Here is a 21,570-nt window from a genome sequence, read left to right on the forward strand (position 1 = left end):
AGAATTTTGTCTCTCAAGTCTCTCTGGTGCCACGCCGTGCAAAGCCGAATCCTCCTCTGCCGCTCCCATCTGGTCCCCTAGGCGCTCGAATGGCTTGGTGTTCGTCTCGACCCGGCTGTCCTCGCATGGACGAGGAATCGCTGCCGCTGCCATCGCGGCCGCCTCGTCGGCTCGGATCCGGCTTCTGGGAGGAGTTGGGATCGAAGAGCTCTCTCCTCGGACCGGACTGGTTTGTCGTCCGCCGCGGCTCAAACTCGTGCCCGCTGATTTCGGCGTTGCTGGCACTGTTGTTGTAGCCGCTGTTGTAGCCGCTGCCGCTGTTATTGTTATTGCCGCCATGATAGCCACCACCACCAAAGCTCCCTCCCCGTCCCCTCCCCCTCCCGCGNCCCCTCCCCCTCCCGCGATACGCCCCCCTCCCCTCCGTCCTCGGCGGCGTCACCGTTCCCGTCCCATTCCCCGGCGACGACCCCCTCGACGAGGGCGCCGACTCCCCAAAGATCTTTGCCCGCGCCTCGTCGTACCGCCGCTGCTTCTCCTCTCGATCGCGCTTCTGCTTGGCGCGAATCTCCTCGGGCGTCATCTGCGCCTGCTGCTGCTCCGCCCGCAAATCATCATCGTCGTCGCCGCCGAGGGACGCGCCGCCGGCAGGGTTCCGCTTGGCGACGACGGGCTTGCGGCTGAGGACCTTGACCTGGGGCTTGAAGGACGCGGTTAGGGGCACGCCGCCGCTTGCTTCGACGTGGTACAGCGTTTCTGGGGAGTCGCTACATTTTTTTTTCGCAAACGTCAAAAAAGTCAGCAAACAGTATTATTTTCCCCCCCGCCGTCGCGGACTTGTTACAAGGTGAAGAGAGCTGTAGTATCTGCATACGCTGATTCCCATAGTTTCCGGTTCGCCTCGGCGTGCTGCTGCAGGCGCTCTTGTCTGCTCATGCTGGGCTGGGCTGCGACCTGCGGCTCTTTTGCGTTCTTGCGCGCGGCGCGTTCGCGGTCGGCTTGGGTCTGCCAGTCGTCGTCGTCCCAGGCGTTGGGGATGCCGCCTGACCTGCTCATGTTGAATAAAGAAGGAAACGAATGGCTATGCCTTTATGTATGATGTTGCGACGACAAGTGGGACAGGCGTTGGAGGACTCGGTGATGTTGAAGGTGAGGCCAAGATGATGCCGATAGCGTCCTCGGTCTTGTCTTCCCAAAACACGCCGCAGAGAGTGCTGATCCGATTGCTTTTTCTTTCCCAAGGCCTCTGTAAAGCGTCTGCGTATTGATTCGGTGCGCCTATGCAGCCTCGATGCCCTTTCGCGCGAGTGCCCGTAGCTGCATTTTCGAGAGCAGGTTGCTTTTGCGGCGCCAAAGCTGTGTGGCTTCAACCCGAGAGGTGATTATTTCGTGTGTGCACTTTAGCTGCAGTTTGACGCGCGGTACCTGGCGTGTACCAAGGCTGCGGCCCGCTGCAAGCGCAAATCATGCGACGGCTGCGCTGTCAAAGAGGTACTTCCAGGTACCGACTGCCGGACCGCTTTTCCTTCAAGCGGGGATCATTTCATGGTGGGGGGGCGCGTCTTTCGTGCGATTGATTCACTGGCATGTTGGACTTGATCGATCGATTTGATCTGATTACAGAAGCTGTGTCAAGCTTCGAATCTGCTGTACTGGTTTGAAAAGCAAAGGTATGAAGCACAATTACGCCCCTTAGAGTTTACAGAGCAAACTCGTCATTGATACAAATATCATCAATCCAGCTCATCCGCCATGGCTGAATCAACGAGTCCCACGGCAACAACCTCAAAGACCAAGCGGCCTCGCGAAGACGGCGAAGTCCTCAAGAACCGCCTGCTCGACCAGCAGTTCCACATCGGTAAGCTCTCCCTTTCTCCATATAAACACCAACATCGTGTATTCCACAACGTAAACATACAAACTATACATACTGACCGACGGGCGGGGTGTTTCACCGTGAACAAAAAAAAAGGCCGCTACGCAGACCCCTTGGTTCCACGAAAGACGTCAGACGTTCAGTTCTGGCCAAGGGACGTGACGCCAGAGATGGAGAAGAAGTGGCTGGCCATCATCGAGGAGCATCGCTCGTAGGACGGGGAGTCTACTCTGACGGAGTTTGCGTGGACCGTGGACATCTGAAATACTTTGTTTGGCCCATTTGTCGTCTACAAGTACCATCGTTTCCACCGGTTTGGCTGCTTGTGCCTGGTCCTGTATTGTGGTCCATTACGCAGCCGTTGCGTTTGAGTGAGAAATGGCATGTAAGCTTTAGTGACGACGGGCTTTGACTATCTGGTTCTTGACGTTATGTATGATTCAACCATCGATAATCTGTCAATCGTACTGGTGACGTTAGGGAGCCTCATTGTCCTTGTGCCTCTACCCTACCTCGTTATCGGTAGTTGGTATGATGACAATTATCACGAAAGTCCCCCGTGCACCGCTTACCTTGCAGCAATGCATTATTACCCATGTAACAATAAGCAGAAGATCCCTTCTAGAATGCCTTATCAATCAAACAAGCAAAGCTCTCGGCATGCCCGTCACAACACCAACCGTTGTCATCTATTGTCCGCCCTGCTGCCCCTTGAATGCTAAAGCGTCACTCCCACACAACCGCGAGATGAGAAGAGGTGGGTTCACAATTGCATCCCAAGGCCCCAAGGGCTTGTCACACGTCACGCTAGATATGACCCAAGCTGCTCGCAACGTCGTCCAGTGTCCTCTTCAAGCTTCCAGTACTGTAGAGAATCACTGTGTATTTCCCACTGCCGCTTGGGCCCGGTATGCATACATACTACCTAGCAGCCTGGTGATCGGCGACGGATACTATACCGCCGGATCGCTTCTCCCGTCCACGAGAGCGATGCAGCCTGTTCTCGTATACCTTATCCAAAGCTATCAACCAGGAATAGCAACCTCGCCTCCAAGCCTACAAGTCCCTACTAGATCTGATTCCATTCCAGCTTGAAGCGTAGAATCGACAGCAAGACTAGAAGGGCACTAGAAATTTCTGCCACACCGAAAACACGAGGCCGTCGAGAACACTATCCCTCGTCCAGGAAAAGGCGACACGCGAACTTGGGCCAGGGTATGTCCGGCTTGCTGGGCACGACAGGAAACGTCCAAACCAAACTCAAGTGCCACCCCTCCAGCCACACTTGTAAAAGCCTCTCCTGCTGGCTGCTGCTGGCCCCCGAGGGAGGCATGCAGAGAGACTCATACGAGTACGATGCAGAAGCCACAGTGCGAGCCACTTCATTCTTCTTCGGTGCCTGTTACCGTTATAACTCATGTCGTGTGTCGTTGCTCGTTTTGCTCGGATGGCACAACATGCCACCACCGCCAGAGTAGTCGCAGCGATGGAGCACGCGATAAGGCCATCTCGACGGTGTCACCTCCAAGAGTGCATCATGTATTTAGTCTCCCAAGCTGCGGTCCCACGTCAGCTGATTTGCAGCGAGACGAGGCTGAGCTCGCAGCCTCTTCCAGTCCCCTTGCCTGCTTGTAAGTGTCATAAACAAGCCCTCCTTGCTTGAGACGAGTTCCCCTCATTCTTGGAGTGCATCATGTACTCGTGATCTCGTGCAATCGTGCAATGCGGGGTGGCGTGGCAAATGCAGCTTTTCCCTACCTTCATTCACTCCTCTCTCTCGCCTGGCGCTGTCCAGACCAACCTAGACAACTTGGCAGTGGCCGTTGACAACTTTCTGCCTAGCCAGCCGGCGAATCGTGATAGCAGAACAAGGAATCAAAGAGGCAATGGTCCTATTACCAAGCATGAATTCCAGGCAACTCGATAGCTCGGGTGGCAAGGCTTTGTCCTCGATGAGGGGATTGAGGGGTTTGCCTCAATGTTTAATGCCATACGCACTGTGTGAGTAAGTAGAGTACCTAGGTATGTGAAGATGCGATGCCGTCGAGTAATGTCCAGAGATTCACGTTTGCATCTGCTTCTGGCCGTCTGCAGGGCACACATACCTCGTGCCTACATCGATCCCAACAACAAGCCACGAGAGGCGTCTATGAATAGGCTGCCGGTAGCGTGCTCCAACAAGACAGGGTAAACTGCCCGTCCCCATCGGCCCCGAGAGGATAGATTTGCTGCACACCCATTCGCGGCTATTGGGCTGGGCAGCGTTCGATAACCAGTAGTCGATCGGAGCAACTGGCTGGCTGACCGGCTGCGCTGTTTGGGGGGTTTCGGCCGGGCGAGTTCAGCCGGCTGGTGTGAAACCCCAAGAGAAACCCAAACAGTGCCAGAGATGTGATACTTTGGAGCCACTGGCTCGTCTCACGAAGGAATGAGCGGCTAGTACAGTGTGCACCAAGCGATGGATGGACGGCTGAATGGATGGGTGAAGCAAGTCGTGATGCTCCCTTGCTTCGATGGAACCAAGGAACGACAATCAGGCTTTGATGCTACCGTCCTTCCTCAGTCAGCAAATGATTTGAATACCATGACCAAGCTAGTGGGCGAAAACTGATGCTGTTCGAGGCAGTGCTCCGTTAGTTTGTGCCATGGCCGGGGATTCTCGACTCGATGCGCAGCTGCCTTTGACTGGCCCTAGATCTCGGACACCATTACCAGATTGCCGGGATCATGTACTGTTGCAGCATTCTCAGCAGCACGGCATCCGTCCATTTGTTTGACTCACACCGCCACCAAAAGACACCCAAGCTGCGTAGGTAGGTAGGTAGGGATGCATGTACAAAGCCTTTGGTACCAAACACCATCGGAATAAGCCTCCCTGATAGGTTCCGGTTCGAAGACGGCAGGATGCTGATTGACGGTGCCTGAAATGGTGGTATGGAGTAGGGGAGAAGACGGTCAATATCTGCAGCCCCGCCTCACAGTATGTGCAAGAATGCGCATGTTGATGAACGGGAAAAGAGCACGGAGAAGAGGCCATCTCCACTCGATGAAGACAACCGGCCCACGACTCGATGGACTGATGTTGCAGCTGAGCGGCAAATCGGTCCTCGCCAGCGACAGACGCAGGGAAACGGCCTGTGGCGTTGGGGTCGGAAAACGAAAGACAGTCGAGGACAGTCAAGACTGAAAAGGTGCATTATTGCGTCAAGCCGCAGCAAGCAGCAGCTTCTCCTCCTTGTCTCGTCTCGGGAGACGCGGTATTAATGCTCCAGAAGGTTGACGGGCGGTGATGCTTGATTCGCTGGCCGGGCCAAGATCTCGGAAACAGAGCCCCTGTCGCGTTTTAGCCACCGCCTGGCCGAGTCTATTCGCTTCCACGGCGTCCACGTCTATCAGACGTACTTGTACCTCAGATGCCAATACAGTACCTTGCTCTCTGGAACACTGAAACCGCAGAGCCAAAGGGCGGGGGGGCGAGCTGAGCGGTGCGTTTGGTGACTAGGACTAAATGCGTACCTGAGCCCCGAAGTCTCCATCATATTCGACGTGTAACCGGTACCTGTGTCCAAGGCTTGTGCTTGCCGTCGTACTCCGTGCCAATGATGCATCCCCGTTGCAAATACGGAGCTGAGAGCTGCCGGGCTGTCGTGGTGCTAGTCTCAGCTGTGCTCTATCTCGTCATTCGCTGATCCAATGGTCTCCGGAACGTGTTACGATCATCCGTAGAGCGATGTACAGGTACGGGTATCCCGTGGGTATTCCGTACATACACTCGAACCACGACCTTGAGGCTTCAGTCAGATTCGAGGATCGCGCCCGATCAGCCACCTTCGCCAGCTCTAGTATCTGGCCGTCACTTAGAGTCACTGTGCTCTTTGATCCCTTTGCTTACCTACAGTATTCACCGGTCCCTAGTTCAAGGCAGCCTCGCCCAGTCACTGGCCGGCTGGCCGCGTGGAAGCCCGGCATGGGTGGATGACGGCCAGACTGTCAGTGGCTGAGACGTTTGTTGATGATGAGGTTGGCAGCGTCAATGGGCGGGGGTCGAGCCACGAAGACGCACATGGGCAGGGCAGGGCAGTCCACCCGCTGCCGTTGCCGCACTGGGCGCTAGGGGCGCTGGCAGAGCGCTAGCGGGCCAAAGTACAGCGCGCTCCACCCCTACGGCCCCGACAGTGCAGCCCCTAGAGCCCCTACAGCCGCCGCCGCCAGCCCTCCGCCAGCACCGGCCCACCCGCAGCCCACACACTGTGCACTGTACGGAGCCCTGCGACAGCTCCAGCGGCCCTTTCTGCCAGCGTCCATTCTAACGTAAACTAAGGCAGAAGCCCTGCAGCAGCAGCAAGCAGCTTCGTCTGGGCTCACTTTTGCCCCAAGAAGCCATACATCCATTAACAACTTACTTTTCTTCTTCTTTTTCCCCTTTTTTCTCTCTTCTTCTTCTCACAACTTTTACGCTGCGGCTCCTTTCCATCATCCGTTATTGTTTTCCCGTTTCGTGCGGCATCACCACGCTCGGTGTCGAACAGCCTCCACCGCGAACCGAATCGACCTCTGGCGTGCACGACGCCATTTCCGACTACAAACGGGCCTCGTTCTCGTCCTTTCCCCCGCCCATCGTCTATCTTATCCAGTAGTTTGATCGCCTTCGCCGCCTTCTGTAGCCTTGAGATTATACGATATCCTTCCGAATTGTCCCCCCCCNCCCCCCCCCCCGGCGCCGCGTCCGTCAACCATGTCTGGCCCTGAAAGCGCCCATGCTGGAGGTGGCTTCGACCTTTTGCGGAGGGCAACTCAAGCAATGATGTCAAAGTACGTGGGTATTTGCTTTGTGTTCCTCTGCCTATGTTGTTTAGCTCTTTATCCCGCGTTCCCTGCAATTTTTCTCCCTCTTGTTCCGCGAAGCCGCCTGGCCCCGCCATGATCCATGGCTTCGGCTGCTATCCAGCTTGCCCGCGATAACCTCGAGAGCAGCCAAGGGGCGGCTCTTTGTCTTGACGGCTGTCTCGACGCGGCATAGGAACTCTTCTTTCGCGGCCCTCCGCAGTTTTACCCAGTTTCACTTCCACGTTTCTTCACACGATTTCCTTTGTTGTCCATTGGTCCAACGGAGGGGAAACGGCGATGGCTCCGACACAACGACCGGTGGAGATGCTAGCGCTCAGGTGGCGCCTGGTTTGGCACAATGCCAACGTTGGGCCTCTGAAGCAACTTCAGCCCCGCGGCCAGTCAACAATGCCTCGCTGCTCGACTGCGCGAGTCAATTGCTTTGGCACAGCCGGCGTCTACCGGGTGACGCTCCGCCGGGGCATCCCGTGGCATCTTGATGGGAAACACCAGACGGCATCCCAGGCACTTGGTCGCTTATCAAGCGTGGCTTCTCTGCGGCGGGGTGTCTATGATCGCTTACTACATTATCACCTACTCCTCTCTGTGGACAATCCATCCGAAGGCGCTTGCACATGTCAATCGAAGGGAGAGAAAACCCTCCAGCCAACCAAGACATTGGGAAGCAAGACTGGCCCTGGCCATTGCGGCTGCTGATACGGCGTCATCCGCGTCATACCCCGGCACGTTCATCGACAACATACCCAGACACAGCCAGGCCGCTGTGCTTGGTCAAGTTCAGCCTGACTCGTGTACGATCGGCTCCCTTCCAAGACAGCCTCACTATCAGAGTCCTGCTCTCGGCCGTGCCGCGCTGGAATCGCCTCGGGGCAAAGGATACAGCTGTCGTCCGCCGTCTGGACCCTTTGCCGCCTGGTTCCTCGAGTGCATCTCCCTTCCCGTCCGCCTCTGCAGAACCCCGCCATATCCATGCATCTTGCAGGGCCGTCAATTGCCAGCCAGCCTTGACCAAGTTTTCGATATCCCCACCCGTCCAAATGGCCGTGCCGGAGCAGTTTTCATCTCGTCATTCCCCTTTCTTCGCGCCTGTCGCGCCCGGCGTTTGCACAGCCGATCCGCCCTCGGAAAGCCGCTATCATCTCTCTGACTCCCCAGCCCTTGGATCTGCCCGGGTGGCCTGGCCGGCCGTCTCCGTGTTTTCCTCGTCCGTTATAAACAGCCGTCCCCCCAAGCGAGTTAGTGCACATCGCGACCTCATTTTCCATCCACTCTCTGCTTGGCGCCTTGGGCCGCCGCCATCAGCTAGTGTTCCCACTTCAACACCGTTTCCCCGCGCCGTTGTTGTATTTCTGCCTGACGAAAGTCTCTTATCTTTCTTTCTTTCTCTTTAATTTCGTGGCTTGGTTCTTTTTTGTCTTCTTTGACTTAGCCATGCAGGGTACTGACAAACCCAGATCCGCCGCGACGGAGGAGGAGGGCGCGGACCATATCGGCTTCGAGACCCCTCGGTCTGGCGTGGCCACTCCTCACCCCGACCCTCAAGACAAACGCCTGCCCGGAATCACGAGCTACTTTGCCCAGGTTCGTCCAGACCTCGCTGCAAGCCAGGAGGACTTTTCTACAATGTCCAAATCACACAGAGGCGTGTCCTCGGGCGCGAGGCAAGACCAGCAATTGCTGGACGAGTCGGAGTCGCCCGAGCATGCTGGAAGCCCTCAGCCTTGCATACAGTCACTGCCCACAGAAAGTCGGCTTCTGGCTATCCGCCCGCGCGCTAGCCAGGAACGACTCGTTGGATCAACAAATTCTTGCCTCCCCCCCGCCACGTCACATTCCTCTTCCACCTCTTCCACGACATCTGCAGCTCCAGATGGAATCTTTTCAGATCGGGGGACTAGCGGTGCCAGTTCTTCAGGCGCTTCCTGTCGCTCAGAACCCGAACCTGCAAAGTCCATGCATCTGCAGGACCGTGGAGCTACTGCCCGAGCACCTGCACGTTCTTTGTCACAGACGATCGCTGCACCAATTTCTTACCCCGAATCACATGCAGAAGCTTCCATGCTTTCCTCCCAACCTGTCCATTCGCAACAGGCGGCAGGGCCTGTCACGGCCCTAGCCAAATGGTTTTCGTTTCAGGGACTAAAACAGCTAACTCGTATCATCTTCAAGAGCGGCCCGCCTACCCCTACCAGAGCCCTCTCCACGGCCAACTCAACCTCAGAAGGCAGGGAGACTCCCAATGGAGCCAGCAACGATGCTGCCAGCAACGAGGGCGGGGAGACGAGCAGCGGCACCCAGACCCCCAAGAACTCTGGCGCTCAAGCATCGTCTGCCAAGGGGAGGTTGACCATCAAGATCGTCGAGGCGCGGGGTATCCGCAAGAGCCGCGACCCCTACGTCGTTGCTGTCTTTCAGCGGAGTGAGCTCATCTCCGATGGTCCGCATGAGATCGAGGAGGAGGAGCAGGTCGTGGGAACACCCTCTGGCCTTGGCGCCATCCCCATGAAGCGTCAAGTCAGCGATTCTGGCAGGCCCATGGCGATTCCGATGCGCAGCCGCCAGAGCAGCAACACCAGCATCAGCGACTACAACACCTTCCGCAACCGAAACAGCCGGACCCTCTACTCGAACCCTAAGTGGGACGCGGAAGCCGTCTTGTGAGTTGCCTCATGGCCGCCCCGTCCAAGTTAGAAATGACGCTGACCGAAGTAGCGATGTTGTCGACTCGGATATGATGGTGGACATTTCAGTCTATGATCACGCCGCGAATGGGGATGAATTCCGGGGCCATGTCAACCTCGAGGCAAAGAAGGATGGCCCCGTCAAGGGGTGGTTCGCGTTGCAGGGACACGCCAACACGACGGTCGACAACATTCCCACGGGCGAGATTTACGTCGAGGTCACGTATCAGAAGACGGAACGGAAGCACTTCGGCCCCAACGACTTTGAGATTCTCAAGCTCATCGGCAAGGGCACCTTTGGCCAAGTGTACCAAGTCCGGAAGAAGGACACAGGCCGAATCTACGCCATGAAGGTCCTGCAGAAGAAGGTCATTGTTCAGAAGAAGGAAGTGGCACACACGGTAGGCGAGCGCAACATTCTTGTTCGCACGGCCACGTCGGATTCACCCTTCATCGTCGGGCTCAAATTTTCGTTCCAAACCCCATCGGAGCTGTACCTGGTGACAGACTACATGTCTGGTGGAGAGCTGTTCTGGCACCTCCAGAAGGAAGGCCGGTTCGACGAGAAGCGAGCCAAGTTCTACATTGCCGAGCTCATCCTCGCCATCCAGCATCTTCACAACAACGACATCGTCTACCGAGATCTCAAGCCCGAGAACATTCTTCTAGACGCCAACGGCCACATTGCGCTCTGCGACTTTGGGCTGTCCAAGGCCAACCTGACAAAGAATGACACCACCAACACCTTTTGCGGAACCACGGAGTATCTCGCGCCCGAGGTTCTCCTCGATGAGTCCGGATACACCAAGATGGTGGACTTCTGGTCGCTGGGCGTCTTGGTATTCGAGATGTGCTGCGGATGGAGCCCCTTCTACGCTGAGGACACACAGCAAATGTATAAAAACATTGCCTTTGGCAAGGTTCGGTTCCCGCGTGACACCCTCTCTCAGGAGGGCCGCAACTTTGTCAAGGGGTTGCTTAATAGAAATCCCAAACACAGACTAGGAGCGACGGACGACGCCGAAGAGCTCAAGCGCCATCCCTTCTTCAACGACATTGACTGGAACCTCCTGGCCAAGAAGCTCATCTCGCCACCTTTCAAGCCCAAGTTGAAGTCGGCAACCGATGTGTCATACTTTGACCCGGAGTTCACCACCGCGCTGGACCAGAACGGCTCTCTCAACGAGAAGGCGGCCGCGCTGGCTAGAGGCTATGCTGCGTCTACCCCTCTCTCACCGTCGGTGCAAGCCAACTTCCACGGCTTCACCTACGTTGATGAGAGCGCGCTGGACGACCACATGCGCGACTCTTCAAGGGGGGACGACGAAGATATGGATGACGCTCACGCCAATGGCGACGATGATTGGGACAATCTGGACGACATCGATCCCAGAAAGTCCAACAGGATGAGCGGCGTCTTGAAGTCTGGACACGACGAGCAAATGGTCGGAGGCTCGCATTTTGACCCATAATGGATGATATCATTGGCTATGGTATATGGAGAGTGATGGGGGCTGGCTGCATGGCGTTTGTTTAACTATTTCCCCCCTTGATTTGTTTCTTCGTGTCACGGCAATGCAGGTCTCTCGTGTACCTGAAGAAAAAAAAAGTTGATATCCCGAAACAACCGACGATGTTTATACGAATGGTTAATCATGACATGAACTGCATCAAGGGTCGGTTGGGTCTTATTTTTTTCTTGCATTTTGTGTGTTTTGTTCCCCTGGCCATGTGCAGGAACGGATCCTGGAGTTCAGGCTGAGCCGAGGATGTATGATGATGACGACGATTGGAATCTGATGCAAACGTGTCCGACTGCTCGCACAATGTGAACAAGTCCGCTGCGAATTGCAGAGATTGAGAGAAGGATAATATGGCATGAGAAGAGAGGAGACCTTTCTACAATGTAACAAAAACGGACCATTGGACAGAAGGAAAAGAACAAAGCATATAAGCATTACTCTTGGTTTCACCTTGTGCTGTTGTCACTGCGGGACCCACGCCGTTCCTTTACTCCTTCATCTCATGTTGATGCATTTGCCTAGGTATGTATATACGGCGAAGGCTGCTCAACAGTTTGCGTATAATTCGATGGTGGAAGGGGAGAGAGTGACACGCAAGCATAGGGGGTTGACAAGTCGAGAAGACGTGTTCATCTAATTGATAGCATACGATGGGATAATGAGATGATGGTGTACTGTTGTTAGGGAATTCGTTACCGAGGTAATGATACCTACTAAGTAGTAGCTATGAAATGCCGTCCTAATATGAAGTATGAAACCATCTGGAAGGAGAGTTGCGTCACTATTCCAGACGGGATGCACTCCCCAAATTGAATATCCTTGACTGATATTGACATTCAGAACAACGGTCCTACGCTGAAATAGAGGGCTGTTTTTTGAGAGCAAAAAATAAAAAAGTGTAAAATTGTACAATGGGACATTTGTCAAGTGTTGCTTGTCCCTCTTTTTGGCAGGAAACCGACACCCTTTTGTGCCTGGCCAGCAGATCGAAGAAGCCTGGCTCAGAAAACTTGCGGAGTGCCCGGTATGTATGCCCTGCAACTAGCCTCTTGCCCTTACTGGCGCTTTGTCTTCTCGTCTTCTTTTCTCCATCCTCCACCCCTTCGTATATCAAGTCCGTCTGAGCCTCAAGCGTGCTCGTACACTGATGGCTTCATTACCCTCGGTTACCCTTGTCCTCCTCGTCTCCCCCTTCTATCGTACCAAAAATTGACACAAAAAACTCCTCGTCTTTATTTTCAAATCGAGAGCGCGGTCTTTTTCTCGGTCCTCTAGTGGTGGGGCTCCTCCTCCTCCTCGGTCTCGAGCCAGTCAGGCAGCTGGGCGGCGCCGGCGGAAGTCTGAGCGGAAGCGTCCTGGCCCTCGATCTCGACGGCCATGGACTCGTACGCCTTGAGGCTGTCGGCGAGGTTGGCCTCCTCGGGGGAGGCGGGGGTCTTGGGCATGGTGAAGACCTGGACCTGGCCCTCGGCGTCGGACTCCTTGACGGCGGGGGTCTTGTAGGCCTTGAGCTCCTTGAGGTACAGCTCCTGGACGAAATCGGCTAGACAAAAGGCATGGTGTTAGTGACAATGTCGGGATTGGGCATCTTCGTGTTGTGGCGCATCAGGGGAGTGTAGCTTGGCGGGAATAGAGGTGTAGCGGGAAATAGCGCAACACTTGTTGCGCGGATGGTTTGGGTGTCGAATCGTCGAAGCCGAGGGCATTGCATCTTGTGATTCTTGCTAGGACGTGGCCTGATGTCTGAAGGTGGTATCGAATCGGAGGTATCGGCTATAGCTGGAAGGGCGTAGAAATTGGACACCAAGTCGATCTTGCCCTTGTCGACGATTCGAAAAATGAGGCCAAACCATGGGACGGAAGATCATATATATGATCGCACCGACCGGAAGAAGGGGAAAGGATTCGCAGAACAATTCAGGAGGGTATAGGGCGCATTTTTCTCGTACCTCGTCGGGAGACGGTAGGGGCAATGAAGCCCCTCACCTGGACGGCATTTGCTCTGGCTGCGCGAGCAGCAACAGCGCGCTACACAATGACAAAGAGGTTAGCAATCAGGTGAAGAAAAGAAGAAAGAAAAAAAAACCAAGTCAGGTTGAAAGTGAAGTCGAATGCTTCAATCAAAGGAAAGCACATATGCCGTGCCAGCGCATCATCATGCGGGGGGCGGGAACCAGCGGGCGAAGCGACCTGGACGAACGGGAACGAAAAAAAAAAAAACCTCCTCTTCGCTAGAGTCGATGACACGCCGGAACAAAGCAATGCACAGATGGAGAAATAAAGGAGAGACATGAAACTTACAGAGGCCCGAGAGATTTGGCTGAGCATCTTGGAAATGGAGGGTTGCAGAGCGGAGGAGGGGAGACGCGGTGCTCAATTGGGCGGGAAACGGCAAATGAGAAAACGGGCGGACAGCGGGAGGAGAGAGGAGAGAAAGAGAAGAAGCAAGCTTGCCTTGAGAGGTTTTTCGTGAAAATCGTGATGCCGAACCAGCTGGACCGCCGCCGCCTCTCCAGAAAAAAAATTGCGGAGCCCGCCTTTTGGTGCCCACTGTACGTTTGTCACACTTGCCACTGTATTTCCAGGTGCCGTTCCGCTGTTACAGTGGCTTCAACTCGCTGGAGTTATAGCGGGAGCTCCCCGGGTTGCTGGAGAGGTGCACGTGACTCGGGAGAAGTCGCGACGAGCCGCAGCGACGTCGGTTTCCAACGACATGAACTTGCAGTGTCACTGGATATGAAGCAGTGAGTTTTATATCAGACATCTCAACTGTTCACTCAATTGTTGACTTGTCGATGTTATAGGGCCATGCTCCATATGTAGGCCAGCAGGAGCATTCTAGTCTCCGCCGTCCATATTCTCCCTTCCTCAATCGGTGCTAAAGTAATGCAGGGGGCGGGATACGCTTCTACTCTTGTTTGCAGCATCAGAATCAACGCTGCTCCCTCAAACCAAACGTAGGGCGAGACGAGATTCAAGCGTTGAGTTCTACATGTTCATTTACTTTCATCCTCTTTTCCAGCCTTCCCTCTGTGGTTCACTAGGCATGCTCAATATCTACTCTCACCTTGTAACTGCCGCTGTATTTTCCTATGACTTACTTGTACTGGAGAAACTCGTGGGCAAAATGATGCAGCGCAGGAGACACTCACTAGAGTATCAATGTCAATTCTACTCCCCTGAACGAAGACGTAGAGAGACGATAAACTCGCCATCTGCAGCAAAGCAACCAGCCAGTGAACCAAACGATTGTACAATGACCACTACCTAGTATCCCGTATCCAGTGGGCAGCTACATGTAAACGATCCAAGCTCCACATCAGTAGCGTAAGCATGAGAATTGTGTATTCGTTGCTCTTAAAGAATCTTGAATGGAAGAGATTTATTCATGATGTTATATCTTACATCATAAAGTTCCTGCGCAACACTCTATGTACTCCATAAGCCCAGTCCCAATCACAATTCCTTTCCTGCAGACACGACAGACTCTCGCTAGCCAAATTGTTCCTCAAACGCCAACACAAATGGTGTATGTATGCAAATGTATGTCTCTGTGGACCTGCATGTGGGTATAACCATGGCATCAAATGCCCTTTTTCGCAAACACTTTTCTCATCGCAGGGAGCATCGCATAGCTGAACCATTGCCCCTCCCTACCTAGCCCCCTTAAGAGGATTGCATCATGGACTCGACCTGCTTGGGCTGCTTCTGGTTCCTGATCCTTCGCCTCCAACCAAAAGCAATAGAGGCCAGGTAGAAGAGCGTAGTGACGCCGGCAACGACCGAGTAAGCAATAATGTAGCGTGTGGCAACGTTGCCAAGCTGCAGACCGAGACCGCCGTTGACAATGCCGATAATCATGAGGGCTCGTCCGTACCAGCAGTGCAGGTGGCCAAAGATTCCCCGACGTTGCGTCTTGAGATAGTTGATGTGGTGGATCAAGCCAAAGATGGGCTGAAGGCTGATAAGAGCGACGAGAATGACCCCGAGGCGAGAGTGAGGCTGGTCAAAGAACTGGGACAGAACCATTGTCAGTATCAGTGAATCGATCAGTATACGGAAGGGAGCAGAGAAAGGACCATACTTCATTCTCGCGTTTGGCAACGACGACACCAATTCCAAGTCCAGCCCACATGCCCAGGAAAGCAATCGTCTGCCACGACGCGTGGATATACCACTTTCCTATCAGGGGCATCAGGCTGGAGCCGAGCGGATACATGATGACGAAGATGACCGACATGAGGACGCCGTGGGCGCTGGCCAGAGTCTGATCCGATGAGCCGCCAGTAACACCGGAAACCGCACCGTCTCCATCACCATCACCGTCGCTATCGCCATCGTCACCGCTGCTGGAGCCGCCAGAGCTGCTACTGTCGCTGCTGGATCCGACAAAGGGGTTCGTGTCGGAGCTGATGCTAGCCTGGGCCAAGTTGACCTGAAACTGCGACATGCTGTCGTGCTGCGTGATGACAGCCGCAGGGTTCGTCGAGTCCAAGGAATCTCCCGACTTCCAGGCAGAGATCCAGTTCGATTTGCCAGAGAAATCGAGGTTGGTGCACTTGCCGCATCGCACATTGGCAACCATGTTGCCGTCAACGACACCAGAGCCGGCCAGGAGCTCGACGTCGCTTCTCGCCTTGTAAGTCGGCATGACGTGGTTGGCGCCCGGCCTCGTGCTGAGCGTCACGTTCCCGTTGCCGTCCTGGTACATGATGAACATCTGCGAGCCGACCATTTGGCTACCAATGCCCAGTCCAACCCATTGCCATGATGTGGGAGCTTTCAGCTGGAAGAAGATGTCGCCTGAGCCCGCCTTGGCTGAGGCCTCAGGGACTCCCCATTCGAAGCACACGCCGTCGTTGGGGCAGAATGAGGCAGTGGCAGCTGAAGCAGAACCGGCGTCTTGGGACTATCATGTTAGTTCAAGTAAGACGCATTGAGGAAATGTAGAGGACTTACACAGAGCGGCGGCGGCAGCAGCCAAAGTGGTACTTTGAGAGAGCCTCATGATGACTACCAATACAGACGTGAATTTTGCGTCTCTGTGCTTCGGTGTTCTGCCAGTAGCAGCAACGGAGCAGCGAATGGACAAATAAATCGATCGAGATAGGATGCAACGGGAATCGTGCAAGCTTATGCTACTTGTAACGCCCACCAAGAGATGAATGCCATTAGCTGCTGCTTCTCGACAAGCCTCGTCCATAACATAGAGGGGGGCATTCAATATATGCTTGTTCGAGGCCTTCATTGGGGGCATGATAGGGATGTTTCGGGCTGGCCCGGCATGCTAGACTAGAGGGGTGAAAGGGTGTGTGTCGAGAGGCAGTCATGCATCTCCCCTGCAAGTCTATTTCTATTTTTTCTCTTCCCCATGGATTGGAGCAAGCCCACCGCAGCTCCAGCCTTAACACTGCAGACGGGACATTGACTTCATCACTGGAGTATCCAGATGGGTCCAAGACTTACTGTAGACTAGAAGTAAACTTTCTCCTGTCCATCCGACCAGGGAACAAAACAAGCTGACTCCGGACTCTCATCGACTCAAAGTGATGGGATGAGAACCGCCTTCGTATGTAGACACAAATCGTCGTGCTTGGTAGCGTTGGGTCGGAACAAGCAGAATGGGACGCGTCATAGCTCTCGTTTCAAAAGAGCGCGCAGGCTAGCATTGGGTTGCAGCGGAGGAGGTCATCAACGTGAGGCTGCGTTCTGGCGGGGGTACCACAACTGCAGTCCCAAGCGGGCGGGTTGTTCAAAGTTGCTGCAGAATGCGAATCGGTCTAAGAGCATCACCCTAGCAGGGACTTGGCTCTGTTTCTGCTGGCGCCAGTGGGCGTCGAGACGAAGGTAATCAGGCACGCTGGTTGGAAGAGACGGCAGCCAGGGGCGCACATGGTTCCTGCTGCATCGGCTTGCGCGTTTCGTGGTCTCGAATCCGCCGTCTCCCTCCCACCTCAAGCCACAGCGGCAGAAAGTAACGCTGGGGGCACGACGACGCCATTGATGCAAAGCTTGATCATGTCGACCTCAATCCCGCCGTTTCCCTCGCCTACTCTCTCTGTCCCTCTCTCGAGCTCGGAGCAACCCGTCTGTGATCTGCCGGAAACATGCTATACAAAGCAGACCGACGGTAGAAACGGCACATGCTGACAACGCAAGTGATGACAGCAACATGGAGGAATGCCTGTTCGATATCTCTCTGGGCAACCAGAGCGCAAATCGAGTGTCACAAGCGAGGCGCAGGGCAGCAGCTAGCGGCGTGGCGCGTTTCTGCTTCGTGCCAGTTATCGTCCTCGCGTCCTTTACCGCAATCTGGGCTCCAGTCACCAGCCTGGCGGCACCTCTGACCGGGTCATGGCTTGTTGGTGAGATGGGACCAGGTAGAGTCTCAAACAACCTCTTTGAGTGCTGACTGCCATGGATATTTTGGGCCGCCGGAGGATCTAACTCTCCGAACCGGGCAAATATCCCAACTCCAGATTTTGGTTCTCAGTCAGATGCAGCAGAACCAGCTCCTGGATTTTGTGTATCTACCTCTCCTTCCGAGTGTTGAATCGTCGATGTCGATAGATAGGAGAGTATCAAAGCGCTGTAGCATCTCGTAATTGAGCTGTTTAGGCTCTCCAGCCGCTGGTATGAGCCGTCTCGCGTCACGCCTCGTTTTGTGTGTAGGTCAGCTAGGGACGGGCACCTCAAAAGCTTCTTTTGCTTTACCGCAGCACTGCCTCCTTGTCTCCTGCTGGCCACGATGCCCGATACGGCAAGCTCAGGCCATGGCTTTCGCGTAATGCAGAGTGGTGGGCAGGCCATGGCTGTGCGTTGTTGTCGACGACGACTTCAATTCAAGTAAAAAAAAAAAAAGCTTTCCAGGTCATGGTTTCTCTCTTCCACTAAAGAGCAAGACTTTGAGCTTCGGTGTGGTTAGTAATCCATCTCGAGATCGCAGTTGCCGCTGTTGAAATCCTCCGCTCTTACCCATCATTTGTCTAGACTACAATCTGAGGTAGTAGCTATTACCACTTACAGCAGTACACCAATTCTTTGGCTGTACAAAGCTTGAACCCATCAACTACACATCACAGCTACCTTTCAAGTTCGCCACGAATAGAATCGTCGTTGAAGAACTGCCAGCGTGCATAGCCACTCCCTATACCGAAATTCCGGCCTCAAACAAGCATTGAAGTTGTTACCTCACCTTTCCATCCAAAATAGTAATTGCTGCATTCATTCTACATCAAACCACCCAACACGCCAGCCATACGTCTCCCATAGGTATCTTGACAACACGACACCGACTGAATCTTTTCCAAAGTCAGCGAGGGCAGTTTACATGAGCGATAGACAAGCCATCAACTGTCCCGAGGCGGGGTGTCGATACAGCTAGGTATCTATCTCGGGACACCGTCCTCTCCGCTTTCTACCAGCGCCTTGGGTATCTAAGAATAAACCTACAAAGAGCTACTATAGCCGACTTGATTCTTGGGACCGTCATATATCGGGAGCACGGACATTAGGACACAAGTTCTCCGTCCAGATGAAGCATAACCGTTGCGTGCAAAGAAACAATGCTCCCAGAACTCCATTAGTATCTATCTGAGCTGCAAGCTGTGGAATCAATACTACATGTAGCTTAGCTACCTAGTAGGTCAGTACCTCTAGTCCCTCTCCCTGAAAGATGTATCTAGACGATGCGATCTATCCTGATCTTTCAACGCCCCTTCTTTAACGCCGGTTCGGATGTTCATGCTTATGCTTCCGGCACTATCTCTAGTCTATTTTAACGACTTGTCAAGTAACCCCCGCTCTCGAGCAGGCTTGACGATGCCACAAAGCTGAAGCCGCCAAACGGGTCGTCCTTGGGCAGGCTTGCTGGCCAAATGTCCCTTGACGATACCGTGGGGCTCAACGACAGCTCCGTGAACTCCGGTGCAAAGTTCTCCGCCAATTCAGGGTCGGTGATCATGGGCTGGATGGGCGGTTCCATCTCTCGTGCAGCCAGCTTCTTCCAGTCAATCTTGCGGAAGAATCGATGCTTCTTCATCGTTTGCATATCCTTGGGCATCACTGCGCCCAGTCGTTTGTTGGGATCTTTCCTCAGTAGCCGGGTGAGAAGATCTTTGGCGTCCAGGCTGAGGTAGTAGGGCAGCACGAGCTTCTGCTTGACAATGTTGTCCTGGATCTTGGCATGGTTTCCTCCCCGGAAGGGAGGGTTTCCCGTCATCAGGTCGTATGCGAGAGCTCCAAACGACCACCAGTCCACGGCCTTGCCGTACTTCTTCCCCTGAATCACCTCGGGTGCCATGTACTCGACTGTGCCCAAGATGGAGTTGCAGCTGTCTTCCGACTGGTCGACTGCCACCTTCGAGAGGCCAAAATCCGTCAGCAAGAGATGACCCTCTGCGTCGAGAAGACAATTCTCAGGCTTGAGGTCACGGTATACCACGCCCAGAGTATCGTGAAGGTGTGAAATGGCCAGAAGCATTTCAGCCATGTAGAAGGCGGCCACCGATTCGGAAAACATCTTCTCCGTGTTAAGATGAGTGAACAACTCTCCGCCCTGTCCGTACTCCAGAATCAGATAGAGCTTCTCTTGATCCTGGAAAGCGTAAAAGAGCTTGACCACAAAGGGATGTCGGTTGACTGATTCCAAAATCTGCCGCTCCGTCTTGGTCTGTTCGACCAGCTTCTTGTGGACGACCAGAGATGCCTTCTTGAACTGCTTCTGAGCGTAGAGCTTCCCGGTGGTGCGTTGCTTCACCAGCACAACCGTGCCATAAGTTCCTTTGCCAAGGCATCGCAGCGGCTCGAAATCATCCGACGTCATCTTACGTCTCGGGTTCAGTCCGCCCTCCAGAGGTTCGATAAACGATCGACCGCGCACGCTTTCACTGACGAAGTCGTTCTCCAAGTTGACTTCGTAACTCATCGACCCGCCATCAGAAAGGTCGCTGCCACTTTCACTGCGACTCCCATCCCGGCTCTGGGAGCGGCTCATGTCCTCGAGGCTGGTCTGTGAATTCAGGAGGGTACCATTTCGAGACATGGATGAGGAGCGCGATGCCGGATCAAGGCTCAGAGGCTCCATCTGCAGGCGCAGTTTGGCGATTCCCGACATCCTTGGCGAAGCTGTGCTGCGCAGAACCGGGCTGCAGTTGGCGCTCACAACGTCGTCGATACGAGAACGACCACGAGGGGCCGAAAGACGTGGCGTGTCACAGATGCCATTGTCAGAATCCTCATCTCCAGATGCCACCGGGGTCACCTGGAAGCCACGTACAGTGGACAGCGCCACCGCCGGGGGAGAGCCTGAAGCTTGCTTGATCATGATGACGGCGGATACAGCTCACTGTATCCGGGCTGCAATCGCAACGATAGAAAGACGACGACAGCCAGAAGCCCGTAAACCCCTGGGTCGCAAAACTCGCTGCTCTCAAGGCGTACCACGGCGGCGCTCCGGATCTACTCGCTGCGCGGATTCGGTTTGACGCTGAGACTCAAGGCGGCTCGACACACGCATCTGGTACCTGAAGAAGGACGAGGGCAGATCAGAGGTGTCTTGTATATGCATTTGTGAGTAACCGGTTCCAAGGCAAGAGTGCGAAGAAGCGAAAATATTGCGTTTGTTTCACCAAAAGGTGTGAGGAACGAAAACAAAAGAAGGAAGGGAAACGAAGGGAAAGCAAGGAAGGAAGTAATGGCAGAAGAGGCAGGCGGCCGGCCAATCCCACGGGCGAAATATTTTTAGTAATTAGTTGACCACCAAAGGGCAGAAAAAGTGCACCTCACTTTTTTTTTTTTTTCCCTCTCTGTCACGGCCCGGGCTTAGCCTGCGGGCAGCCTCACCTGCTGCTCACTTGAGCCCTTTTTGACCCCTGTTATCAGCCCTTGGAGACTTTCCTTGCCAGGGGAGCTGGTCGCGGGATTCAGCGGATTCAGCAGCGCTCGCTTGCTGCAGACTTTAACTGCAGGTGGGCAAAAGTTATTTCGCACAGCACATGTCAGCGCAGGGCCGGGGATGCCAGAGGCCGCTAAACCTTGTTCCGGCAAAGTTAGGCTCTCTCCACACAGAAAAAGAGGGCTGAAGGGGAAAAAAAAAAGTTGGATAACAAACAAACCCCAGAGATCCATCGTACGATTGCCCCGGATCACGAAAAGAATGGAAGAGAGGCAAAAAGTGAAACCTGATCGTCGTGAGTGGAAGCGAAATCAGCCACTCCGTGACGTGTTTGAATCACTTCACGGCCCTGTCAGCTGCTCTGGCGCTCCAGCATAGACGCAGGGGAACCTGCAATCCCAGCATTCGCGCATCGTCGTCGAGTTTCCTGGGCTGCAATTGGTCCAGCATCTTGCACATGCCATGCACGCTGGTTGGCACCCCCGGAATGCCAGTTAGGTCAGCCAGCGGCCACTCCGGCGTGCCTGCTTTCCACGATACGTCAACATGGAAATGACTGATTGTGTGCTTCTGGTTATTTCGACAGGGCATCTGTGCCTCTTGTTTTGCCTCTTTGTGCATTTGTACCTGCAGATACCTTTCTTTCTTTATTTATCCATCGAACATGTCGTGCAGGAATGACTGTCCTGATAGAGCTTGCCTTGTTCACGGCACGAACACTCTGTGAAGCCCCATCTGCAGTACGAC

The 21,570-nt window shown here is 54.4% G+C and overlaps 5 protein-coding genes across 5 annotated transcripts; 2 read left to right on the forward strand and 3 right to left on the reverse strand.

Moving 5' to 3' along the window:
* Positions 1-13: 13 nt before the first annotated feature.
* Positions 14-1,056, reverse strand: CCMA1212_002721 (uncharacterized protein; the record flags this gene model as incomplete). Its single annotated transcript, XM_073700096.1, has 2 exons — positions 14-767; positions 875-1,056. The coding sequence occupies 2 exons, from the start codon at positions 1,054-1,056 to the stop codon at positions 14-16; spliced, it is 936 nt and encodes a 311-aa protein (XP_073561679.1).
* Positions 1,057-1,752: 696 nt separating this feature from the next.
* On the forward strand, positions 1,753-2,091 carry CCMA1212_002722 (uncharacterized protein; the record flags this gene model as incomplete). The annotated part of the gene is made up of 2 exons (XM_073700097.1): positions 1,753-1,858; positions 1,973-2,091. The coding sequence occupies 2 exons, from the start codon at positions 1,753-1,755 to the stop codon at positions 2,089-2,091; spliced, it is 225 nt and encodes a 74-aa protein (XP_073561678.1).
* A 4,520-nt stretch (positions 2,092-6,611) lies between these two features.
* Positions 6,612-10,877, forward strand: CCMA1212_002723 (Serine/threonine-protein kinase SCH9; the record flags this gene model as incomplete). The annotated part of the gene is made up of 4 exons (XM_073700098.1): positions 6,612-6,688; positions 8,179-8,305; positions 8,894-9,381; positions 9,437-10,877. The coding sequence occupies 4 exons, from the start codon at positions 6,612-6,614 to the stop codon at positions 10,875-10,877; spliced, it is 2,133 nt and encodes a 710-aa protein (XP_073561677.1).
* Positions 10,878-12,199: 1,322 nt separating this feature from the next.
* On the reverse strand, positions 12,200-13,256 carry CCMA1212_002724 (uncharacterized protein; the record flags this gene model as incomplete). Its single annotated transcript, XM_073700099.1, has 3 exons — positions 12,200-12,471; positions 12,878-12,956; positions 13,230-13,256. 3 exons carry the CDS (start codon positions 13,254-13,256, stop codon positions 12,200-12,202), a joined length of 378 nt encoding a protein of 125 aa, XP_073561380.1.
* A 1,338-nt stretch (positions 13,257-14,594) lies between these two features.
* CCMA1212_002725 (uncharacterized protein) lies at positions 14,595-15,936 on the reverse strand (the record flags this gene model as incomplete). The annotated part of the gene is made up of 3 exons (XM_073700100.1): positions 14,595-14,942; positions 15,013-15,830; positions 15,888-15,936. 3 exons carry the CDS (start codon positions 15,934-15,936, stop codon positions 14,595-14,597), a joined length of 1,215 nt encoding a protein of 404 aa, XP_073561676.1.
* Between the last annotated feature and the right edge of the window lie 5,634 nt (positions 15,937-21,570).

This window comes from Trichoderma ghanense (assembly GCF_004382785.1).
Source record: "Trichoderma ghanense strain CCMA-1212 chromosome Unknown scaffold_2, whole genome shotgun sequence".
Lineage (NCBI taxonomy): Eukaryota > Fungi > Ascomycota > Sordariomycetes > Hypocreales > Hypocreaceae > Trichoderma > Trichoderma ghanense.